The sequence below is a fragment of the Papilio machaon genome, chromosome 17, assembly GCF_912999745.1.
Source record: "Papilio machaon chromosome 17, ilPapMach1.1, whole genome shotgun sequence".
NCBI lineage: Eukaryota > Metazoa > Arthropoda > Insecta > Lepidoptera > Papilionidae > Papilio > Papilio machaon.
Genome location: NC_060002.1, coordinates 4,943,440 through 4,969,544, shown reverse-complemented (window position 1 = coordinate 4,969,544; position 26,105 = coordinate 4,943,440). Strand labels below are relative to the sequence as shown.

The following is a 26,105-nucleotide window of genomic DNA, read 5'->3' as shown; positions in this document are numbered from 1 at the left end:
TGAAACGTTTTTTGTACATCATTTGAAATGAGACTTTAGATTAGTGTGAAATATAACAATTTGTAAGTTAAACGTTGATATAATTCACGAGACATTTTCAACGAAGCAACTCGCATGGCTAAATTATGGGTAATATATACGCTGTGAAGACATCTTCACCAGTGACTCTCAAAGTGGTCTAGATGGAATCCCTGGGATCCGCGGAATACCCAGTGGGGATTCAATATAGTTCACAAGTTAAAGAAGTAATTTAACAGCAGCAGTTCACCGAAAGTAGTAAAATTTTGTTAAGGGGTCTGCGAGAAAAAAGTTTGGGAATCTCTGTTCTTACATAAAATCAGAAGACCTCATCTTAATATAAGTTGTACCTTTGATTTTTTAAATACTTAAATAGGGAAGCCGTAGAAAAAATTAAATCACCCCATGGTTGATTTACAATTACAGTAAAGGCGACGGAACTCATACGATTAAGTAGATTATTTATCTATTTACATGAAACTTTAGTGTATAACGTAATTACGTTACGTTAATTACTTGCGTGTTATAAATAAAGTAAAAGTTGTAAATAAAATAAGTCGACTTATAGCTTGTACAAATCAACGAGTATAAATTAATATTGACAAACATAATATGACGATTTAATATTGTTACAAGCATATTAATAGCATAAAGTTGAGTTGCGCAGTAAAATGATGTGTCTGCTTCTGCGCAGATTGTTGGCGCAACCTTGCCCCTATTATATCTTACTAAGGTTAACTTTAAATGTAATATTTGTAAATATTATATTGAAGTAAATAATTTAATTATGTAGTAAATAATAGTATAATAAAAGACTCCAGACCCAAAACATTAATTTTTACAAAAACAAAAAATAATAGGTTGAGTGGGTTAAGTACCTATTTACAGTAAAAAAAAACCCCAAATGATGAATTTTTTTACGTACTAGTAGGGTTTTCCAAACAACCAATTTGATAAGATGAAACACTAACAATTATTTCTGTGAAACAAAAACGAAACTATCTGACATGGACATTTTTTATTACTTTTATCTATTTTAAATTTAAAAATAAAAAGTATACACATAGTTTGATTATAAAATATTTTACGAATTAATTATTTATACACACGTATACATTAACTTTCGTTTTCATTAAAAAAATGCCGATCCAAAAAAGTTGATTTAATTATGACTATTGAAGAATTGAACATCGTGACACTTGGGAATCGAACACGAAGCCTGTAGATTGTACTCTGATTACTAAACTACAATATACACAGCCTAGAGAACAGTGTCAACAGTCACGTAGCCAACTGATCGATAAACTTAGTAAACAAATTCAGTGACGTCATCTACTTATCACGGAATCTTTATTCGACTTACATTTAAACACAAACATGATAAGATTTAACAGGTATACTAGGCATCAAGTGGCCGTTATTGGGCGTGATTTACAACTACGTATCGTCCTCGGAGATTTTGGCCAAGTGCGAAGTACACCGAACAAGGCCGAACTGAACCACGAAGGGTCATCGACCTCGATGCCAACACCCGAATAAACAGGGCTGCCAAACTTGCACATAGGTTTTAAAGGGCAAACGTGAATAACATATAATCAGCTACAAGTGTTCCTGACTTTACGTATTTGTAAGATCATTTGATAGAAAAACAAAATAAAAATACTACTAAGTATATAGAGTCAGTTTCGGAAATATTAAAATGACGGTTTCCAGCATAAATTAAAAAAAAAATTGATCTATTTTTTATTCATTAGGAGCTGTACAAAAGTATAAACAATGTGACGTTAATCGAGCTGTCGTGAAGTACATTTCGCACACGACTAATGATCTGAGAGGAAGGAACTCTGGACATTTGAACATGAAGCATTTGCGGTTCATTGATCCAATAAAAACGGAAAATCCTATATCCTGTACATTTTGCTAACAAAATTATTTTCTTACTTATTTTGACAAAGACAATGGATTCTTAGAAGATATACTATATCCGTTGATTGACTTACATGACTTGATTTATCCAAAAACATTACTGGCTTGAACTAATTTTTGAAAAAAATTACGAACAATAATTTTTTACTAAAAACTACTTTTGATTAACTGAAACATCGAGAACGAACTATGAGTAGCTGAAAAACTATCATCTAGGTACTTGCACGACCTCCAAGCAGTCGATTGGGATGATACAAGAAAAGCGGCGTTAACGTTCTCTTGTGTCGGAGACCTATAATTGAATCGCTGCGCCAGCGAAGTAAAAACAATTTTAAAATTTTCTGTAACTAAGGTTTGAGATTCCAATCAGTGGGCACAATTATTTTGGTCAAAAATAATTCACAAACACAATATTAACATCATTATAAACAAATTAAAATATTCGTTAAATGAACACATCCCTACGCAAGGCACCCTTTTACTATATCGAGCAATTTAATTCGATTGCTTCCATGCGAATTGAGTTAGCCTGCATGTTAAGAGTTACGTAGTGGCGCGTGCCTAGAGGTTGATAGAGGAACTAATAGGATTAACGAATTACAGGCCGCTTTATTTAATACATTTGTTTTATTAGAAACTTTTAGTTGTTTATAGTACCCAGCGTCTACTTGCTAAGTCCAAAGCTGGGTAATACATACTTTAAACTTCCTATCGCATCTCTTTTTATTGTTATGACTAAAGAACGTAAATAGTGGCAGTAGAATGCCCTAAAAGAGACTCTTGATTCGTCATTTATATTTCATTGAAACCTACTGTCGAACAAAGCTAGCACATTTAATTAAACTCATTGGTCGGGGTCGCCGCAGCGCTGGCAACACTGGCAGTTGAAATTAAACTCGTTAAACAAAGAAATGCTACTGCTTCATGCACCCGCTTTAATTTCTTTTAGTCAGCTAAAAGAGTATACAAACTCTAATCAATTATATTTATACCATACATCATCGAAATTTACTAGTTTACTGCAATTTACTAAAATTATTACGACTAATTAAATTACTAAAACAATCGAAGTCGTAATCGTAAAAAAGTAAATTAGACACAATCAAGTAACATCTACCAAATTATGTTTTTAATATTAATAAAAAAAAATACTAATACACAATATTCAAAATACATAGACTCGAAAAACGACACGTGTCTGTTTGAGTTAATAGCCTTAGAAGTTCTAAGATCGGGTCCCCTACGAAAGTTTTTCTATGGGGAGCGAAACATCTGTCGGGCAGGTGCGCGCCCCCCACTTCGGCAGGTGGCCCATATGTTCGCGGCGGATGTTAACACTCCACGTGCTTCCTATACAATTATACATGATGAAAAACAAAACAACCTTCATAAGGAATAAGTAAAAAATAATGTTGAAATTAAAAAATCAATAATCCCCTCAGACGAAATCGCTTAAAACTTAACTCGTCAAATTCTGTTCATGCAGTTTAGGCTACAGAAGGTCAAAATGGGATTCACATAGTACATAGAAACCTGTATAGATAAAAACATAATTACATACACATGAAAAACATTACCCTTTTTAAGTCAGGTACCTGTCATAAATCTTAACAAAGAATATGGCCCCCTACGAATACTTTTAGAATTATATTATTTAAATTGTTTTAACTTTAGGGAGACATTATTATATACACCTAAGATGTCAGTGTGAGAAGCAACGCGACCACAAACAAAGCCAATTGAACCCTCAACCTTAAAATGAACCTCCGATGGGACGAACCGGAAAGTTATAAATGAGTGTTAACTGTATGTACACTGATTAGTTTAGAGTATGTAATTGCAGAAATAATTAAAACGAAAACACAGCAAACATTTAAAATATCAATTATATAAATATGATTCTACAGTGCTAGACGCCAGCAACAACACAAGTTGCACGAATTAGTCGGCTCACCCGGTGAAATACCACAACCACACAGAAGACAGACGTGAAGTGGAAGTAATTCCGCATACAATCTGATTAGTGTGATGCGTTAATCATCAGGAGAGCATGCGCAATAAGATCTCTTCTCTGCTCTGATTTATGCAAAATCCACCTCTTCCTCCAAAACTTCCTTAGAAGAAAATGGTGGGATGAGGAAGAGGGCTAAAATTAAGCTGACAGCGTGCACACTCCTAAGACAATATGTAAAATAACTTCCAGTTCAAGCCTGTCTTTCACAGCCACACGGAAGTACCAACCAGTGTTATCTACCAATCAACCTATTTGTGCAAACAATTTTATTTGCTGACTCTATCACTTTTTCCATAACATTACCATGAAACACTACAATGCATGAAGTTAGAAAGATTCTGTTTTATCTGATGAGTATTACACCTGAATATAATTGTAAACTTCCTATGGCTGAACCCAATAAAACATTTATGTATTTTGTATTGGTGTTAGTATAAAATGTTCTATCAGAGTGTAAATGTGTAGATGAGACCATTCTGAGATCGGAATTTAAAATAGATTAAAAATGTTAATGAATGAAACACAAATTATTATCACTAAAAATTAAAAGAAGTTTTTAATTTCATTGTTAATTAAACCTCCCATCTATCTACAAAATTTAACAATTAAGGCCTTTGGCCCACTTGTTTAATAAATAACTGTAATAATATGCTTATATAGATTAACTATGCTTTTTGTTATACTACGGATAATAGACGTCCACAGTAATCACTAGTTTGACGCATAGAAACGTAATTGTTTTTATAAAGTTAAACCTTGTCAACGAAAACAATAGACTAGAAACTTGATATTTAGTAAATCAATGGATACTGTGGTAAACAAAGAAATTACATTTAGCCTAGAAATGTAATAGTATCGAAAAAACTCAACTGTGTACGAATATAAGATGTAGTTTAGCCAAAGTAAACAAACAAGGCTAAACATACAAAGCATTTTGAATAAATTATGAATGAGCCGCTATGAACAAATGTCACGAATTGAAGAACGATAATTTACAAAAAAAAGTGAAAACAATGTATTTTAGAGTAAGTAAAGTTGGATAAACGAGTTTCATGATGTTAACAATCTTTACATACAAGAAACACGTTGTAAAAAAACTCACCGTTTTACGACCATGATAGAATCCGTCTGCTCCTTTATGGACCCTATGATTCGAACTATGCTTTGCAAATGACACTAATATTTTCTGAAACACCATGAATTAAATTAAATCACTATCAATTCAAATTACTGAACTCACACATCGCTACAAAGCGATAAATGCACTGCTTTTCATTATTCCACAATCCCCGGAGGATTTACACTTCACTTTCAGATACATGAATTATTACGATCGTCATAAACTTATTTCAATCACGTATTTAGAAAATAGCACGATTTTTAAACAAGATAGCTAAAAATTTAATATACAGCTTAAGGTGTAACAAATCGCATATTCATAAACACAAACTAAAATGTAATCGTGTTTTTACATTGAGTTAAGCTAACTTCGCGTTGGTATTATTCTATAGACAAGAACAACATGGACAAGTTCACTCAACATGCTGGCCAACATTGACAAATGAAGTTAAGTTTTCAATTCCATAAACAAATTATAACATAAATAGATTAAATGTGTGAATTAAACATATTTATTTTTATTTATAAGCTTCATAAAGAACTGTTTTCTATACATACAAATCAATATGCGTATATCCAGTGTATTAAAACTCTGTAGAACAATCCAAACCGAAACACTGCCAAAGGGTGTAAGGAAAATAATTGTTATAGCAACCCTGCATCACGTACCATAACTGCACCACGTAAGCGGGAAATTCAAAATAAGATAATAAAAAGGTTTTTAATTAAGCAGACGTTACAAACCAAGTTCAGAATTCATCATGGGACATTTGTAAATTAAGACCGTAGTTTTATATTTTACGCAAAAAAAAAGAAAATAAAATGGGTTTGAATTAGTATGTATTTTAAAACAATTGATGGTAATAATAATTCAATTATATACTTACGGTTTTATTATAAGTATTGCTGAGTCGTTCAACAATTGTATAAAACGCATTCGAAAGGTAATTTGGCCACTTTTTGATCTTAGATAATTTTGAATCTTGGACGTCATAACAACATTAGTACGCACAATTTTGGTTCTTTTTTGCGGACGACATAAAAACCCCATAATTTTATTAAAACACAAAATTTGTGTAGTCTCTGCCTATGCTTAAATTTTCACTTTTCAATGACTAGTACTCATAATACTGAATATGGTGTACGGACGTTTGTATATGATCTTTTTATACAAGTTCACACGTATCACTGAAACTGAACCTCGCTGTAGCGGGGTCGCGTAAGCAAGTCGCGCGTTCATGTAGCGACAAGTTTAAGCCGTGTTGCGCTTGCGCATAGTTGTACATTATATATTTGTTTATTATTTCAAAGAACACGTATTTAAATTAACTATTGATATATAGGTTCCAAGTCTTGATATTTTAATGGATATATTTTTTTGTACAGAAGGCTAATTTTACTGTCTGTCTCTGTCGTAATGCTAGGGCTTTAGCCCCTTTAGATATTTAGTATACCATTTATGGTATACTAAATATCTAAAGAATACATATACAATCACTACATGTCAAATCATGTCATGTCATCAAGAATCTAATAAATCCTAGCTTGAGGGTGCAAAGTAATTGGTTTCATATCATTCAAATAGACAAATGATTTTCATCATTTGTCTATTCTAGTCATTTCATCATCAAGCTATTTCTAGAAAATAATTAAGTATATTTAATCTAATTGTGCTATGCACAATTAGACTTGGACTTTATTTACTTGGATTAGTTTTGGACTTTTGTTACTCTGCAGTCAATATTTTGATATTTTTTTAACAAATTGTTTATTATCTCGATACGTAATCTTTGCCTTACTTGTATAATGTTTACGATTTGTGCGTTGAACACTACTTAATTTAATTTGACCCTACACTTAATTATAGTTTTAGTTAGGTTAAGTTAAAGTGATAAAAAAAATTCAAACGTATAATAAAACAAGGGATATTCATTTTAATAAAATACAGTACTGCTTATATTAAAAAGAATGCCTTTTTGATACACAAAATATAAAATCTACAAAACGAATTAAAAACTTAGATAAAATACAGAGTAAAGATGCCATTTACAAGTGAAAATTTATTCAAAACGAATTCAATGCATTCAAATTATTTAATTGCCTTAAAAAAAAGTTAAAAACAAAACTTAGAGCTAATCGAGATCATTAAATCGCTTACTAATCGATTTTTTACTATACGATAAAAAAATAATGTATATATTTAGTACAAAACAGTTCCAATACTGTAATTTTTCGCTATGGATTTTTATTTTAAAACTAATACCTTTATTAGCTATGAGTTTGAACATTATAGTTTGTTATTTTTATATATATATATAACAAATGAAGTAATAAAAATAACTTACCTTAATAGTATTATTGAAGTGCATCAAATAAATTGAATATTATCTATTTAAAATTTTGTCTTCTGCCGTACAAAGTTAATTAAAAAAAACATTTCTTTTTACAATTCAAAGAAAAAAACAATATACACATACAACACAATATCTTATCTTCAATAATATTGTTTTTTTTTAATACAAATATAAGTTTACATGTATTTAAATACAATAGAAAAATTCATTACAATTCAGCTACACACAATTAAAAAGTACGTACATTTTTTTTAAACTTCTATCTTACAGATAAAATATTATTGCTTATGTCTTATAATTTACATATCAAATATACAGTTTTTAATCTATATATATAAAAGAAAGTCGTGTTAGTTACACTATTTATAACTCAAGAACGGCTGAATCGATTTGACTGAAAATTGATGGGCAGGTAGCTTAGAACCAGGAAACGGACATAGGATAGTTTTTATCCCGTTTTATATTTTTTATTCCGCGCGGACGGAGTCGCGGGTAAAAGCTAGTGTCTTATAATTTACTTATCAAACATACACTTTTTAATTCCACAAATGTATTCCATTAGGAATATCGTTTCTGCTATTTTGAGAACCACGTCATTGCCGTATTCCATACAATAAAGTCCAGCTGTGGGCTATTGGAGTAAAATAATTATGTTTAATTTAACATGAAACATTTTTGGTGTACAGTTTCACCTGTCACTATGTTTGTCGTTCATTGGAAATTAAATTTGATCCCTCTCCTCGGTTACCCATTGAGTTGAAATTTTACATACATGTGTAAATCGCGTGACAATGCAATATTATGATGACATTGTGATGATCTGATGATGCAAGCTGGAAGGTGGTCATAGGAACTTCACAATGAAACGAAACATCATCGAGATTGGTCACGTTAGGATCGTCTTGACAAATAGTTTGTCTTTTTTAAATTGCTAGTCCTTTTAATTAAGAACATAGTAAACGGTTGTTTTTAAAAAGTTTTTTTTTTAATAAAATTATTTTGTCAACAACTATTAAAGTGATGGTTGACATTTCAATATTCGTCGTAACCGTAATAATCATCGTCGTCGCCATTTTGCAACATGGCGGCGAGTGACATCTCATTGTTGACCTCAGGCACCTCCGGCTCTAGATCCTCATCGTAATCGTCCGCTATTTCTGAAAAAAATAACACATTTCATATGTTTAAGAAGTGCAAAGAAGATGATCGAAGAATAATATCAAGGACGCAGCAAATTATTCTATTTCGTTACATGAAAGAGAAGAAAGATATGATCATCTCTCACTCAGGTACTAGTTGTTAAATGTTGTTAAATGCAAAAATGTTTATTGCGTTTTCAGCATTTTAGTTTATTATTGATTTATACAATTAGAAAGTACAATAGAATGTTACCAGTTTCGGTTGTGGGCTTGGGCGTGGGCGGAGCGGGCTTGGGGCTGGGCGTGGGCTGGGTCGGCCTGGGGCTGGGCGTGGGCGGTGCGGCAGCCGTGGCCGCACCCTTGTCCTTCTTCTTGCGCTTGCGAGGCACAGGCGACGGGGGAACTGTCTCCTTTGGCGTCGCTAGCTTGGACCTTTAAACAAGTACGCCATCAAAAGAGCATTTAGAAAACAGTTTCTAAAAACTAAAAATAATTCATTCACAGTTTTCATGAAATCTTAGATCTTTACTTACTCATCATTACTTAAAATTACAGTCCTCGCGGGTGTAGTTGTGACTGTGGGCGTGGCCGGCGCAGTGGGCGAGGCGGGGACAGTGGTGCTGGCAGTAACCAAGGAGCCCGGCTGATCGAGGCTTTTCAGTATATCGTAATTTATCTTAGAGCTCATCTTCTTTTCAGCCAACATCTTCTCAATAGCCTCCCCCGCGGTCGCTGCGTTCAATGCTACTTTCTTCTTATAAGATCCTCGGACTTTCTTCTTCTTACCTTCTTCCTTTTCTTTGGCTCGTATTTCTTCTTTTACTGAGAAATTTGTCAATACATTTATATTAACATTACAATCAACAGCAATAACTATTGAAGACAGAGTTCTTAAAATAAATTCTATGAAACTACTCAGAAAGATCTTCTCAGATATCTTAACTACAATAAATATGTACATATATCGAATATTACTTGCATCGGTATATGATTTGACACGTCGAGAACTAGAATACTCTATTGGTGTACGTGCCAACTCCAGGTAGACTTACTTTTTTGTTCCTTCAAATATCCAGCATTCAAATTATTCCACAGCCTTGTCTTAAGGCGCGCCTCCTCCTCACTCATGATGAGGGAGCTGACGTACTCCTCGTCGCGCTCGCTCAGCTCCAACTCCTCCGCCTGCAGATCTTTGCTGAACTGGGACTTGGGTTCCGGCTTTACGAATTTGTCTTTTTCCTCTGGTTGACCTAACCCGATCACCGCTAAGTCTGGACCTGTATTCGATAAATATATTTTAACGATTTTGAGCACCGGTAAACAATAGAGATGGAGAGAGAAAGACAGAAAAGAGTTTAGCCATAACGCGTTATTTCGTGAAAATTTCGAGATAAAGTGAAGTTTGTCAATAATAAAGTTTTGTGGTATATGAATTTACCGAGTCCTTTTTCAAATCTAATCTTGCTCTGCGTGCGGTCGCCGGTGGCGCCGTCGGTCTCACGAGCAAGCTCGCCGAGCAAGTCCAGTGTGTCCTCCGCCGCGAACCTGGACGCTTCCACATCCTCAGCTGAAACTTCGTCTGAAAAAATGCTTATTTTAAAGCTTATAAAGAAAGTAAATATTGCTAGAAATGAGAGATACAAAAAGATATATATATTTTTAATTTAACTTTTCTTTAATTCTTTATGAATCTTAATATGGGTTACATAAAAATCAATAATAGTTAATATCTTTAACTATCTCTATCTATCTACGTTTGTTCCATGAAAAGACGTGAATATTGAAATGTGTGTGTGTGAAAAATGTATTTATCAATAATAAAGATGCCTTTGTTGTAGATTTCCACTGCCAAAACATTTGTATTAAAACATATCGTCATTCTCGTTTTCTTTAAAAAAAAAACAAAGTGAATTTAATTAGTGAAACTTTAGGTACGCTAATATATCTTTTACACTGGCATTGTTTGTTGTGTAGTTGTGATATACCGTACCGATGCTTACTGGTGATATTGTGGTGGCAGTGGCAGCCTTCCTTCTTCTTGAATTGTCTCTATCTAATTGTAATTCTATCTCTTTCTGCAACTCAGTAAGTTCCCTCTCGCCGTCCTCTTCTTCCATTAACTGTAACACAACAGATTTTATTTACATCGTACCTTCCCTATAAAGCAAAGTATGTATCATCGGAAAACGTTCTTATAGAACTATACCTTTTGTAGTCTTTCCTTATCTTTTTTCCTTGCAGCTCTGAACGCGGGTGGATCTTGTTCCTCTTCCAAGTCAACGGTCATAAACTCGTCCAGTGTGAGGGCACTAGAGGGCGTCTCTCCAAACTCTAGTAGTCGCTTTCTGAGTGTCGATTCGTGCACTTTTACGATCCGTACTACGTCTGCTGGAGTTCTTGAGAAGTCATGAAGACGGGCTGCTATTAGTAACGCTGGAAATAACGTTATATTTCATTATAATACGATGGAACATTATTTTAAACCGTCCTTCCAACAAAGATACCCTTAGATTTCCCCTAATAAATTTCCACTTAGGGACTCCCATCCTAAAGTGGCAGTTTCTGGGAATTTCGTAAAATACTTACCCGCTCCACAAATACCCGATGGTCGCCGACCGGAATGTATAGAGTCCCTCTTCATCCTCTGCACCAATCGCAACGCTGTCATGCTCACGTCATGCTGCTTCACATCGAACTGCAGTTGCGATGCGAATCGTAATATGTACAGGCAGGGATCTGCAAGGGAATACATAATGTCTATTTAGATATATGAATCTATAACAAAGAGAAATGCCACATGGGCGGTGCGGTCGGCGTTGCGACGTTACCGTTGTGTGGTATTACAATAAATACGACGACCGCCACACGTTGTGATAAATGTTCGTTTCTAATTAACACCAAGTTTTCTGCAGAAATAATGTTATGAAAATATATATTCATCTCTATCTTTATCTTTGAAAAAATTGAGATAGCAAAATATTTGATGATGATAATATATTTTCAATATTTGCACAAATAACCTCGGTCGTATATCGAACTTGAGAACGGTAAACAATCTCGAGGTTCAATGGTTGTTGAGGTCATGTGTGAAAATATGAATTTTTTTTTTGATTCTATGGACTCAATCGACCTAACGGGAAACACCCATTATAAAAGTAGTTGTTACAATAATTCCAAATACTAATAATTTTCATATTTCTCTTCACCGCAAAGCAGTCTAATTATAGTTTTGCATTAACATTGCATACTACCTATATATTCTCGTATTGATGTAACCATACTTGTGCAGTATAATTAACTGACCGTGGAAATGAACGAATCTGCAACTCATTGATTGTAAAATTTTATTTTCGAGACGCAAAAGTAACTTATATACTCCAAAGGGAAGACGAGTTACAATTTTTATTTTCCACATCAACGTTCTTTGAAATATATGTACGGCTAACCCATATATATGACATTTGCATAGCCACTAATTGTATGTTAATTATTTTCATCATTTTTAAACAAATACTTTGGGTATACAATACAAACATTTTACATTCATTACAAAGGAAAGACATTGAAGTATTTGGTAAGTTGTATTTGACTTTAAGATCATCAAGCAGACTACACTAGAGATGTAAACGTATAAATACACATCACATAATAGAGATAAATTCACTAAGAAACGCCAGGGAAAAATACAAATCGAATGAAGTCACATTTTTGAAAATCAGTTAAGACTTAGGTAAAAACTACAACAAGAGACATTAATATGATCTCAATTCGATAGCAAACATCCATTAAACTCATATAACGTAAAATTTCTGAGCCTGTGTCGTTACAATTTCACAAGGATTGCATTTAGAATATCTCGGTTTGCTTTGCGCATACAAATAACTTGAATAAACAAAATTGCGAGACCAGTATGTGCCATTTAAATGTACACGGCCAAATATAACTGGACATATGACTTACGAAAATAAATTGTTAAAAGATAAACATTAATAACTTTGTTACTAATACCCTTGTAGTCAAGGCTAGTCTAATTGAATTCCTAACTTATTCCAGCTTTTTCTTTACTATTAAAAAAAGAAAAATTACAAAAAGAAAAAGATGCTTTGCCAACTTTACTATGCAGCCAAGGATGGGTTAGTACACACACTGATGGACTACGTCGTTCTAGACTTTTGTGCGTCGAAATATCCCAGATAGCACGTGGGTGCCCACCTCCATAACACGCAGGGTCCGCGCGCTTACCCCCGCCTCCAAGCGGGAGTTCTGGCGCAAACGTGCGGAGGGAGATTCTCCAATACCAGTGGGATTGGTAGCCCCCTGGAGTACTTTTTTTTTGACCCCGCTGCCATACCACATGAAGAAGGAGACTTGGCCTATACAGGTAAGTTACGAGTAAACTTCAGTTTCTCAATTTTAATCCAAGTTGAGCTAATCTTTTATAATATTATAACTCATTCAATTAGACTTAAACAAATGTTTTACTTTCAGTTCAAGGTTCAGCATCTTTGAGGACATATTTAAAAGTAGTTTCCTCGAGTGTGTCGCAAATTTCGGTCAGTGATTGTAGGTCGCGCCGTTATTTAAGAATTTGGGTGAATATCAAGCGCCATATTTGTATTGTATATTTACTTGTAAAATGTTAAGTTTTTTCTTTAAAATTCAATCTTGTTATTTGCAAGAACATTTACTTATGTTACCGATTGTATGGTTCTTAATAGGTATACCTTGTTTTTTACTTCACAGCCAGTACATTTTATATTTTGTAACCTACACAATAAAAGTGTTGTTTCCAACTCAATGAGCACATAATTATAAGTTATATAAGCTTAAAAACAAAACATATGTTATTATTATTTTTATTTCTATCATCTTAAAGAAGGCCGTTAAAATATAACTAAAATAGTGATGCGGAAATGATTTCGTCATTCGAAAGAATTATAAATGTTGACATATTATGTTTTTACTAAAACATTTACCTGCTAAATTGACAATTTAATTAGAAAATGAAACAAACGGTGAAACATTTTTTTCAACAAAAATTTGAATTCAGTTTTTTATGAATTATAAAAGTGAGAGTAGCTGACGCTTGTGGCATAATTCGGGCACTTGAGAACCAAATTTATTATAATTAATAATTTAATTAACATTGAGAGATGAAACAGGATGAGTCATAATATTTTGACTTTCAAATATGCAACTAACTTAATTAGTAACGCTATGTAATTAAATAATAAAATAAAATTAATTGCTAACTTAAAATATAATTATCAAACAGTTAATTCAAAAATTTTACTAAGGTTTTATTAAATAAAATTAATAGTCCCTAAGTATATAATAAGTTTAAATTTATATTCATTATTCTATCTGCGATCATATTATAAATGCGAAAGTTTAGATGGATGGATGGATGGATGGATGGAAGTTTGTTTGAAGGTATCTCCAAACCGGATCAACGGATCTTAATGAAATTTGGCACACGTAGGCTTCTTAAGTTTTTTTTTAATTCGAAGAATTTGCGGACAAAAGCTAGTGTGTTGTAAACGTTGAAATTCACAGAAAGAATCATCAGATATATCCTCAATAACTAATAGGAAGAGACCATAGAGGTCTATTGGAGGAAAATGAATATATGAAGCAACTCCGATACGCTTTGTCTGTATGTATTGTATGCGTATTCTCGATACGTTACGAGCATTCTAATGGCAGCTGAGATCGTGATCTGGCCGGTCGATGGACCGTAAGCAAACGGATGGAATGAAAAAAAATCGTGATTAATATTAAATCGAGGACATTCGAGCAGCGTCTTTGTTACTCCGCGCTGTTGTTAAGTATTGTCTAGTAAGCAATAGATGGTGTTAGTTAACACCGCCTAATTTGTATCAATGAATAACCATGTAAGCAACCCTAAGTTTTTTTATTTGCTTCTAAAGGAACAAAGAAAAAGAAGAAAAAAAATATAACAAAAAACCAATTAGTTAGTATGCATAAGAAAATAATACTGCAGAAGAGAGAGTGAGTTCCCTAAAAGGGTTAAAATTATCTAATCATATTTTTTATCTTTGTAGTGAAAATGAAGTACATAAAAATTAATATTACGCTTAAATTGCATCGAAAATCAAATGCGCTAATCTTGAAAAATATAAAACATCTTGAATAATATCAATAATAAAACTGGGTTACGTCAAACATATCACAAACAATACGATCTGTAGTGAACTATACATCTGGTATAATAACTGCTGACAGTGAGATGATAAACTATCTATTGATACATGATTACAAAGAGTTTACGTTGGTCTTGTTAAGATAGTGACATCATGCACTTTCTCGATCGCGGTCTCATTGGTGACAGGTGTCCCTAGGCGTTTGCGTAACAGTGGATTTGGTTTGCCGGCTTGCGCGTGCGCAGTCAGTCGAGCGCATTCGAGCGCGCACCTTTGCTTTTATAATTTTAAAAAACTTATTTGTTAAGTGATTGTTTGAGTGATACATGGATGTGACAGGGAATTGTTCCAGCTACAGGATGAAATGAAGGGTAGACCCCCGTTACCGCCAAGAAAGATCCCAGTGCTGTTGGGCAAATTATTCTTACGTTGGATATTCACGAAAGCAGACCTCGTATTTTTCGTATACCGGTTAGTTATTTACAAATAAGGAAATATAAATATCATATGTCACATATAAAAAGGAAATATGCAAACGATATAAAGAATTTACGATGATGTTAATTTACATATTTTTTTTATGCAAAGTTATACGTCATTATTTATTTTGTGCATTGTTATAGCTCAAAACAAGGTTTTTTTATACATTTGGTAGAAAGTTGGCTACTTAAGAAACTCGTAAATATCTAGTTCAGGAGCCGACATTATCATTTTAACATACAATCATGATGTTACTTTATTCATAGAATTGGTCCTATAATTGATCCAGTAATCATTATTTCTAAGCAAACGATGACAGTTAATTGTTACTGTTATTAGTACAAACTATTTATAAAAACGGATACCACGTTTTTAGAAAAATAAAAGGAAACTACTTGGCCTAACAACTTAAAATATAATATAGTGCATACTTCTTTAAAAAAAGACAGTCTTTTTAAAAAAGAGAAAGGCATTGTGATGAAATTTAATTTTATGACTAGTAATCTATTGCAACGAAAGAAATGAAATTAAAATTTACGATATAACAAGTATCAATTATATAAAAGATGTTACACAACTCCTGAATTATATTTTAAATGAAATAGTCTCGTATTGCTTCAATCGAGAATATGTACGTGCATCTGTATTATGATAAGATAATAATATTTTCATAATTTTTATCCACATTTATTGCACACTAGCTGTTGTTGTCTATGACTTTGTCAGCGCGGTATAAAAAAGCCAATATTATCTGTTACTTGTTTACATCAGCTGCCTTCCTTCAAAAGTCCTGTCAAAAATTGGCCGGCAGTTTTGGAAATACAAATGGACAATTTTTTTGTTATAAACAACGCAAATGCATCGTGTACTCGTGTTTATCTGCTTAGATGTACAGATAAAAAGCCGACCCGCCCTGGCTTTGATTGGGTGGCAAAAATATACTAATCTCTTTTCTGTCATATCTGTTCCCGGTGTACAATTTATTAAGTAGTAAACAACTGTAGAGCCCGATCAGCAAGATTATTTATCGGTTAAGCTTTATGTTTATGTAATAACTTCTAATTATCAGAATTTTATTACTGTTAACGGCAATTTTAATCATAAAATTTTACATAAATGATATGATTTAATATTAAAACCAACAAATATTGCCGCAAATTACGTGCGGTTTTTAATTACTTTTTGTGCTGTGGTGAAAAACCATCAAAGATATGCCATTGTTCACTTTTTTGTAGCGATATTTGAGATCTACAATTCATTTTTATATAACTCGGTAAAGGCGAAATTGAAGGGGTTCAGAAATAAGCTGTTTTTCGTGTTTATTAAACTTTAGGTCCAAAAAATATAGCTGTTACTCAGTGATAATGTAGATTTCGAATGGCAAAAGAAGTTTTAAAATCGCTCCAGTAGTTTTTGAGATTATTTTAATTTATAGAATATTAACATTATATATTATTTCCTTTGTTTAAATTAGAAACTGATTATTAGTCAAAAACATCATGGAACCAAAACAGACAATGTATTTAGTAACATAACCGTTGAATTTCACTGCGCGACCCCATTTAAATTTTATATGTATATCTTTCTCATTTGAAAAAATATAGATAACATTGTTTTACAAAGGTCCTACGACTGTAAAACCCAACGCTGATAATGCATCTTTATTTCACATTCTCATTTCAAACATTCAGTGTCGTTAGATTATTTTGTAAACATTTCGCAACAGGTCAATTTAATTCTCACAGAAAAGACAATAAGAATTAAGTAGCCACTGTTTTAATTAACCTCAATTTGCTTTCAACACTGATGTAGTGGAAGCCTTGGTACATATCATTTTATGAGCATTGTCGATTTTGCGAAACATTACAAAGGAACGTGCATACGGCGTGAGATAAAAGCACAGAGTAAAGGCATTTCCATACCAAAGAAAAAATTATCTACTTTGTGATTGAAAAATGATTAGATGGGCAAAGACATCTCTATCATCTCTCTCTGCTACACTCAAGAGTCCGTAACTATGAGTTCCTAAGTGTAGGTTTAGTATGAGATGTTTACACTTATAGTACGCATAAGTAACCGTTTAGTGAGTGTGGCAGTATGATAATTATTATTAGGGTTATAACGGAACCTCGTCACTGCCACCACAAGTGCGGAACTTCCGGTTGAAATCGTAGCTCCACATCCGTCTCCGTATTTTATGCTTAATTTAACGGAGGTTTATTAACGTCCACTTACAAGGCAAAAAATATATGGATACTTTTTTATCTTGTCAAATAAATACCTACTTTATACATTCTTAGTATATTTTTCAACTTAACCCTTCCGCGTCCGTTAACCTCCGCATCTGCTTAGCCTAAGCACATCACCTCCGCATTTACATTGTTTCAAAAAAAAAAATTAACAACATTCCAATTGTAATTTTATCTTTTATCCCAGACAATGTTATGTAGGAGCATTAAGGCTGTAACACGGAAATATACTTGATTGATGTCCACTTACATAGGATTATCAATAGAACACACGATCGCGCTTATAAACAGTTACGTTTTAATATATTACAATAAATGTCAACATTTTATTGTACAAATGATACCAGAAATATAAACTCGCTTAAACCTTTATAATTAATATATAAAGGTTAATATTTTAAAGTATATAGGGAAATACGTAATAATAATAAGATTGACACAAACACTCCACTCTACTTGAACTTTCGCTTTCCTTAATATGAGCAATAGTAACGTAAAAATATATTAAACCTCGTGGTGGACATTGACATAAAAACAAAGATTGTCAACGGACTTCTGCAGCGCATGAAAAAGAAGCTTACAATACGCCCGAATGCATACAGCTTTATCCAGCCATTTCTTAGATTACCCGGAACTCAGCAAAGCAACATCAAATATACGATCTTTTTTTTTCGATATTACATACTTACATTACAATCTTATTAATATGTAAAGATAACAAAATAATGAAAGTAATTTAATCTTAAATTTCGACCGACATGATCAAAATGTTACCATGCAATCATCTCAGTTTTTTTTAAGGCGATTACAAGGGATAACAATATATGTTTTGTAGAAGTAGGTACATATCGTCCTTTAGCTTACAACACTGCTCAAGTCGAAAATTGGCTGGCGGTTTTCACATTTTTATGCCATTAGATGGAGCTGCTCATTCCGCGTCAATAGTTAGCTATTGGTCACACGATAGTTGAAAGGTAAAGAGTATAGTAAACAAGTTAAAATAGAGTAAATCGACAAAAACTGAAGAAGTGAATTTCTTAACCGCTAAATAACGTATTTATTAAAAAATCTAAAAAAAATCACCGATTTTTTTCGTCTCCTGTAAAGTTGATAAAAATGACATATGCCGTGTTGTTAGCTAAAAGACGATATTCCGATTGTGAAATCCAACGACTAGACTAGACGTTAAACAATTTAAAAAATAAACATTTAAATTGTTTCTTACTTTTTGTCTTAACATTTACGAAAATATGGTATTTCATTTTGTTCTTTCCGTTATTTAAAAATCGTTACGGTAAAAACACAGAACTTTATTTTCGATAGTTCATAGGAATTCAATGTTCTAAACTAATAATTAGGTTTTATATTATTTTTTAACAAATAAACTAAGTCACTATTGTTTAAAACTGTAGAGTCTTGAAATCAACGTATTAAACAATAATATTTAAAATGGAATAAGTTGTAATATTGGTTTTTTGTTCACTTCATGCAATGAAGAGTGGTGATTTTTTTCATACTTCTGTGCCATGAATGTGATTTTAGTAATGTAACTTATATCATCTCAACATATTCTGTGTATCTGTCGATAGCCTATTAGTTCGATTGCCAAACGTATAGTACTTGTGGTGAAGTTATTTGTTAAACCACAAAGTACTGTACAAATGTGTTTACTTGACTACGAAAAATGGTGCTAAAATAATTACGCAACACGTCTTATGGCAAAACGTTTACTATAAGATATGGTAAGACTAAGGTACATTGTATGCATCTACATACAATAATATGTTAGAATGTTTATTTCTAAACCAAGCATGAATATAGAAATATACGCTAATCTAGTCTTTATAATCTGCATACAATTCGGGGAGATCTCTATGATGAATCTCTGATTAGCTTAAGGTATTTTAGCGTGCTAATGATACGGTCATATATATGTTTAGCAGAAATGACAGCTTATTGTGTTTCCCGTATACTTTATTTTCATTTAAAATTATTTTTCAGGCTTTTTTGGTATGCATTTCAATCCCGGTCACCAATGAATAGTAGCGTGGATTTCTTTGAAAGTTTAATAGACGAGGACGGTCGCTTTGCTGAACTGAATTGTCAGGAACCTAGTCACCGTGACCATCAGAACACTCGTAGTAGACCATTGGTTCAAGGTAATGTAAGTTTTTTCAGTTTGTTAAACATATTGAGAATTAGAAATAGAACATGATTTGCGATAAATTTGAGTGATCTATTACCATTACATTTTTATAAAAGGAAATCAACCTTTTCGATCGGTCATTTAGTTGGTTTGTAGTGAGATAGCAACGGTTTTTCCTTCTAAGGGAACGTACCCATACTACGTGACCCGTTTAGGGGGGGGGGGCGGAGTCTTTAAAATACTACGGTCAGTCACGGGAGGGGGGGGGGGTGGTTCAGCTTTTTGTCACGTAGTCGATTTTAATGACAGAAATCTCGTATTTTTTCGACCTATATTCGAATATAGCGCGGTGTTTAGCGCTTTGTAAACTCACAGTTGGTGCATGGTGGTGCAGTGGACAACCTGTGGCGACCTCTGCGGATTCTATCCAGGAGGCTACAAGAAGTTTTATGTGTTTTGGAAGTCGTCTTTATTGCAGTCTTATGCAATAAAGACGAGTATGAGTCAAATTATTTTTTTTTTTCAATTTTTGCCTGTGAAATGATTAAAAATCATAATTATGAATTACTACGTGAAAACTAAAGGGGGATGGGGGGGGTCTTGGCATATACTACGAATGGTCACCGAGGGGAGGGAGGGGTCGAAAATCTTAAAAAATAGGTCACGTAGTATGGGTATGTTCCCTAACCAGAATTCCTTATTATATCAAAAAGTTTCTCTCAATTTATCCAAACATCGGATTGCTGTGAAGTGTTAATAACTCTGTAAAATTAATATGCCTCGAATTTAATTTGATTTCACGCTTTGATTGTATTTACTTAAATCAACCATGGCACAGAATAACCTTGGTCCATCGACAATTTTTTTTTTTATAAATATAAAATATATCGTATTTGATTTTAGGAACCGAAATTCACATAATTATATTCACGAACCATTCTGTACTAAGATTTTCTTTTTGACAATATATTCTTTGAAAAGCGTTTTAAGATAAAAATGTTTCCGAACGCAATGTCAAATAACAATCCCCCAATCCGACCGCTTTGCCTTCGACTGAGTTCGGTTCTGATCGGAGCGCGCCGCGACTACGACCCGCAAATTCACAACCTCGCAAACAAGATGGCTGACTTACGTCATTGAGATATGTCCCGTGTTCAGATGTTTAAATTAAAATATTGAATTATACGTTTATACACTATGTCCAATTTGTGTTCTAGAATTGTTTCAAAACCTCCAAAAAGGTTACAGGACAATAGGGATAGTATGTCTGTCGCACAAACAAATACTTGGATGAACGGTGAGCTTTTTGTCTTTGTAAATATTGATTTATTCAGGTGAGCGAATTTGTTTGGTGTTGTTTATAGGCAATATTAAATATTATTAACAATGGTGTTAACACTTCCAGCACCTCGTTGTAACATCATAAATAACACGTAATAATTAAGTTTGTGGCATTTGAATACATAATTAATGTAATCGCGTCCTTAACCTTTGTGATTTATAACATTTAAAAAAATATTACTTGTATTCACAGCAGAAAATATTAACAATGGTGGTGGAATTTCGTTGTCCCCGCCGCATACAGTATCCCAACGAGAAACAGCAACACAGGTGTCACAATGCTATAGCGGACCGCCTTCTCCTTGCGGCTCTTCGAGCTCTGCGTCTTCACCCACAGTGTCACCAGCGCCGCCCCCCGGCACCGCCACACTTGACCCGAACTGGCAGGCCACCAAACCCACCGTTAGAGAGAGGAATGCTGCTATGTTTAACAACCAACTAATGGCTGATATCACATTTATTGTTGGAAGTCCAGGTAAATAGAAAACAATTATCCTTGTATAAAAATCATAGTTTTGCATAATTCATATTTTTCTTTCTTTAAATACTTTCAGGTCACACACAGATAATCCCGGCACACAAATATGTATTGGCTACAGGCAGCTCAGTATTTTATGCAATGTTTTATGGAGGACTAGCCGAGTGCAAGCCAGAAATTGAAGTGCCCGATGTTGAACCATCAGCTTTCCTTACATTATTGAAGTGAGTGAAGCTATTTTCTAATGCATCTTAATCATTATCAATTTAATTATTCTCTGATCCTCAAAACACCATAAAATAATTTAGCCATCATTTTGAAATGCAATCCTTCCTTTTATTAACTGTATTACATCTAAATGTAAGTTGTACTGATCATTTGATGTTTGTTTTTCAGATATTTATATTGTGATGAAATCCAATTGGAAGCTGATACAGTTCTCTCTACATTGTATGTAGCAAAGAAATATTTTGTCCCTCATTTGGCTCGAGCTTGCGTTAACTATTTGGAAACTAGCCTTACAGCAAAGAATGCATGCCTTCTGCTAAGTCAATCTCGATTTTTTGAAGAGCCAGAACTTATGCAGAGGTGCTGGGAAGTAATTGATGCTCAGGTATGTGAGTCAACTGAAAATTTAAGAACCATCTGTCTCAATCCATCCTCATCTTATAGTAGTTTAACAATGGAGCTCTCTGAATCATCTAGTCGAAACTTTTCAAGTCCGGAATGTAAAGATTTATCCTCAGATAATCTTCATAGTTTTTGTTAATTTTAAATGTAAGTTGTTGACAAACGGAATACTCAAATTTTGGTTGTGATTTGTAAAAATTAATTATTTGTTATTGACCTTGAAAGTTATTTACCATTCCAATTAATTTAAAAGATTACGTCTTGATGTTCCATGTAATTATAGTTATTAAATATATTAACTGCAATACATTTTGTAAGTGGTTGTTGTCTACATGATAAGTGTCAAGTATGTAATTGATGTTAGTGTCAAATGTGATCTTGTATTATTTGAATCTTCATAAAGATCTGAATAAACTATTGACCAAATTGTATTGCAGTTTTAATGAACCCGTCACCTTAAGTAACATCAGTTATAATTTCATTGTAGGCGGAGATTGCCCTGACATCTGAAGGGTTTGTTGATATTGATGTCTCAACTCTGGAGTCGGTATTAGCCAGAGAAACGCTAAACTCTAAAGAAATTAACCTATTTGAAGCTGCTTTGGCATGGGCCCAGGCGGAATGCGTGCGCCGGGAAATAGAGACCACTCCAGCAAATAAGCGAGCTATGCTGGGCAGTGCCATATATTTAATTCGCTTCCCCACTATGACATTAGAGGAATTTGCTAACAGTGCTGCACAACTGGGTATCTTAACTCCACAAGAAACAATTGACATATTTCTACATTTCACTGCAGCTAATAAGCCACAACTCTCATATCCCATCAAACAAAGAGCTGGACTTAAAGCTCAGGTAAACTCATAGCATTCTTTACAGTTCATCAATGTTATTGAAAAACATATAACTAACAATTTTTATTGATTTTTCAGATTTGCCATAGATTCCAGTCATGTGCATACCGCAGCAATCAATGGAGGTACCGTGGCCGCTGTGATTCAATACAATTCTGTGTGGACAAGAGAATTTTTGTTGTCGGATTTGGACTATATGGATCTTCGAATGGTGCAGCAGATTATAATGTTAAAATTGAGTTGAAGCGTTTAGGCAGAGTACTAGCTGAAAACAATACTAAATTCTTCTCTGATGGATCAAGTAACACTTTCCATGTTTACTTTGAAAATCCAATACAAATTGAACCAGAATGTTTCTATACAGCATCTGCGATTCTTGATGGCAGTGAACTAAGTTATTTTGGGCAAGAAGGTCTAAGTGAAGTTTATATGGGGACAGTGACTTTTCAATTCCATTGTTCATCGGAGAGTACTAATGGAACGGGAGTACAAGGAGGACAAATACCTGAACTCATCTACTATGGACCTACCATGAATACTTCCCTACCAAATCCCAATGCAAGTGATGACTGACGATTGAATAGAAGACGATATCTCAATTATTACTCAGTATAGTTAAGTAGGTTTACATTTCATCACGATTCAAAGAGAATATTTGAATATTTATATTATGCATCATTCCCAAATGTTAAATTATTTTGTTGGATATTAAAAATCTTGTGTATATTGTTGATCTTGGATAGCAAATAAGTACCTAAAAATGTGATATGGGTGTTGTAATAGCTCTCTATAAATTCATAGGTGTAAGGCAGCTACGTCATAATTCATACAAAATTTTCATTGCAATAAATTAATGGCTTGATTTTGTATTTCGTTTTTTTATTCATGAACCTTATAATCTAGTTCAGTTCATGGCTATATTATCGGCTTGGATATATTATACTATTTTAATTTCTATTATAAATACAACTTTATTTTGATCCTTTAAAATATTTCATTTAAATTAATAAGTATGATGTGCTGCTTCAATGCTTTCAAAACCACTACAAATTAGATTTAAATTTTTATACAAATTAATTTTAATATAAGTGAAATAAAGGTATGCACTAGCATTGTTTTAAGACTAAATATAAATTTAATATTAATAAACAGAAATCTAAGAATGAATGTGTATAGGAATAAACTATTAACTAACAAATCAGATTGTAATAATGTAATGAATAAGATTTATTGTATCAAATTATGACCTTGTGTGAAGTCAGGACATAAAACAAGTTATATAAACAACAGTAGCAGTCACTATTTCTGCGAATTCAGGTGGCAGCTCGCTCATTTGCCACCTTATGGTATATAAAAAAACACTTACCTGTAGGAGGTATGTTAATGCAAAGTTTGCGGGACAACTTGAAGTAGATGCGTCCAAGTTGGTAGCAGCATATTTGAAGAGCATCACTAATGTCAATCAAAAGATCTGGATTAATTTGTTAAAGAAATATTAACTTTGCTGTGCTACAATACAATAAAACTTTCTATGTATGAAATACTTACTAGGTAACTTTTCATTAGTTGAACAAGTAAATTAAAATTCTACTTGTCTAGTTGCTAAATAAAAGTTGGATTTTCCATTGAAAACAATGGAAATATCTGTTTTATATAAATATATATGAAAATAACTTAGTTCAGATTACATCAATTAATAAAATGGTAACCTTATCTTATAATGAAATTGATTTAAAAAAAAGGATACGTGCAGTGCCTTCAGTTCTGCATGTCATATACACACAAGCAGCTTGAGTAAGGTTAGCTGGGCGTCCAATTGTTAAGTGACGAGACAATGCCATCTTAAAGAAATTGCAGGCAATATCAATGCATTGCTGATTAAGACGAAGTTGCTGGCACAAAGCTGTGATGCCTTCTCTTGCTTTTCTCAATGTAACCTCTCTTGACTCTTGTCCTATGCCTACATAAGCTAAAAAAATAAAAAAAATGTATTTCAAACATAGTGAGCAGTCAGTACTGAATTTTATATAAGTGGTTAAGCCAGCTACAACAAAATCTTTTGTATAAATAGGCTACAGTGTACTACCACAACCATACAGAAATAAAGCATGAAGTGAATTGTGGGAAGGAAAAGTTTATTTGCCAGAGGAGGGGACACTTAGAAAGGCTATCAAACTTTTTGTGAGTCCCCTCCTTGATCTGTTAAAGTTAGTCAATGCATCAGTAAATGAGGATGTCTATGGGCAGTGTTTACTTCACTATTTTGGCAAAATTAGGTGGCTGCTAGTTTATTTGCCATCTTATATTATGAAACAAAAACAACCAGACAATATTTGGTGGTCAGTTATTTCGGACAAATTGATTGCAGGGGTAAACATGCCAAAATAATGGTAAAAGGAAATAAATATGACAGGTAATTAATCATTTTAAAAGAAGATTTGTAGTAGAAGGTAACTAAGATGTTAAAAAAAAAATTCAGTCCTGAACTAATTACCTCTTCCGAATCCCGAAGCTCCGCCTTTTGACTCAGCGGATACGAATTGACCAATAGCTGAAGAACCACCATGTGCGTTTTCTTGAAACTCAACTTCTGAAACTATTATGTTATCCTCTAGAACTGAGCCACAGTTCGTGCACACAGCATCGCCTCGGGCCGGGTCTACTTCTATTTCTGAGGAACCGCAATGCTTGCATTTTTTACCAGACATCGTGTTTTATTGCGAGGATACCGATACTATTTGAATCCGCTTTCCTCTGTGATTTTTACAGGCTAACAGAATTGATAAATCCTATATTTCCAGCATCCCTCGCAGTAACTTAATTAAAAAAATCAAATATCTTCCGAAGCAAGTTAGCGAGTTGTGATTTATTTCATATGATGGGCTGTAACTTTAGTTTATGTTGTCAGTGTCACTGTCAAATTATTTTCACATTTTCAGGTCTCATTTTTCAGAATAAATAGTAAGAACCATTCTGATGTTACTTTTTTTTTAAATAAATATCAGAATCAAATTAGATAGTATAAATTAATGGGGAAAATAAGTGCTTTTAATTTTTGTTATTAAATTATTAACAAAGCTTTTAATCGAATTCCTTTTTTGCAGATTCTTATTTCATTGATCGTGTTTTAGATTGTTTTGTGAAAAGCTTTAAATATATTATAGTCTAAAATTGGATATCGTTTTCTCCATTTGA

General features: G+C 33.3%; 3 protein-coding genes across 9 annotated transcripts in view; 1 reads left to right on the top strand and 2 right to left on the bottom strand.

Annotated features, from left to right (window-relative positions):
* LOC106721697 (protein pellino) overlaps positions 1-6,267 on the bottom strand; it is a 54,546-nt gene extending 48,279 nt beyond the window's left edge. The window contains exon 1 of one of the 2 annotated variants that reach the window (XM_014516728.2): positions 5,965-6,267. In XM_014516728.2, the coding sequence (XP_014372214.2) occupies positions 5,965-6,128 (164 nt within the window). In that variant the 5' untranslated portion in view covers positions 6,129-6,267. Of the gene's footprint in view, positions 1-5,060; positions 5,449-5,964 lie in introns of those variants that run through there. The other variant, XM_014516729.2, reaches the window with a different exon arrangement.
* A 2,196-nt stretch (positions 6,268-8,463) lies between these two features.
* On the bottom strand, positions 8,464-25,777 carry LOC106721655 (transcription factor IIIB 90 kDa subunit). The gene is made up of 11 exons (XM_045682006.1): positions 25,405-25,777; positions 24,658-24,879; positions 24,277-24,381; positions 11,157-11,306; positions 10,777-11,003; positions 10,561-10,690; positions 10,009-10,149; positions 9,623-9,847; positions 9,104-9,392; positions 8,824-9,002; positions 8,464-8,588 (listed from the first exon to the last, which is right to left on the bottom strand). The coding sequence occupies exons 1-11, from the start codon at positions 25,616-25,618 to the stop codon at positions 8,464-8,466; spliced, it is 2,007 nt and encodes a 668-aa protein (XP_045537962.1). The 5' UTR covers positions 25,619-25,777.
* LOC106721654 (BTB/POZ domain-containing protein 6) lies at positions 14,956-23,758 on the top strand. Of its 6 annotated transcripts, none has more exons than XM_014516663.2 (7): positions 14,956-15,205; positions 19,465-19,622; positions 21,147-21,425; positions 21,505-21,652; positions 21,825-22,041; positions 22,546-22,911; positions 22,989-23,758. In XM_014516663.2, exons 1-7 carry the CDS (start codon positions 15,099-15,101, stop codon positions 23,481-23,483), a joined length of 1,770 nt encoding a protein of 589 aa, XP_014372149.2. In that variant the 5' UTR covers positions 14,956-15,098; the 3' UTR covers positions 23,484-23,758. The 6 variants fall into 6 exon arrangements, with proteins under 6 accessions (XP_014372149.2, XP_014372148.2, XP_014372151.1 ...); XM_014516662.2 differs by having other exon boundaries at positions 21,144-21,425; XM_014516665.2 differs by lacking the exon at positions 14,956-15,205 and adding an exon at positions 20,827-20,906 and having other exon boundaries at positions 19,549-19,622; positions 21,144-21,425; positions 22,989-23,757.
* Positions 25,778-26,105: the final 328 nt, after the last annotated feature.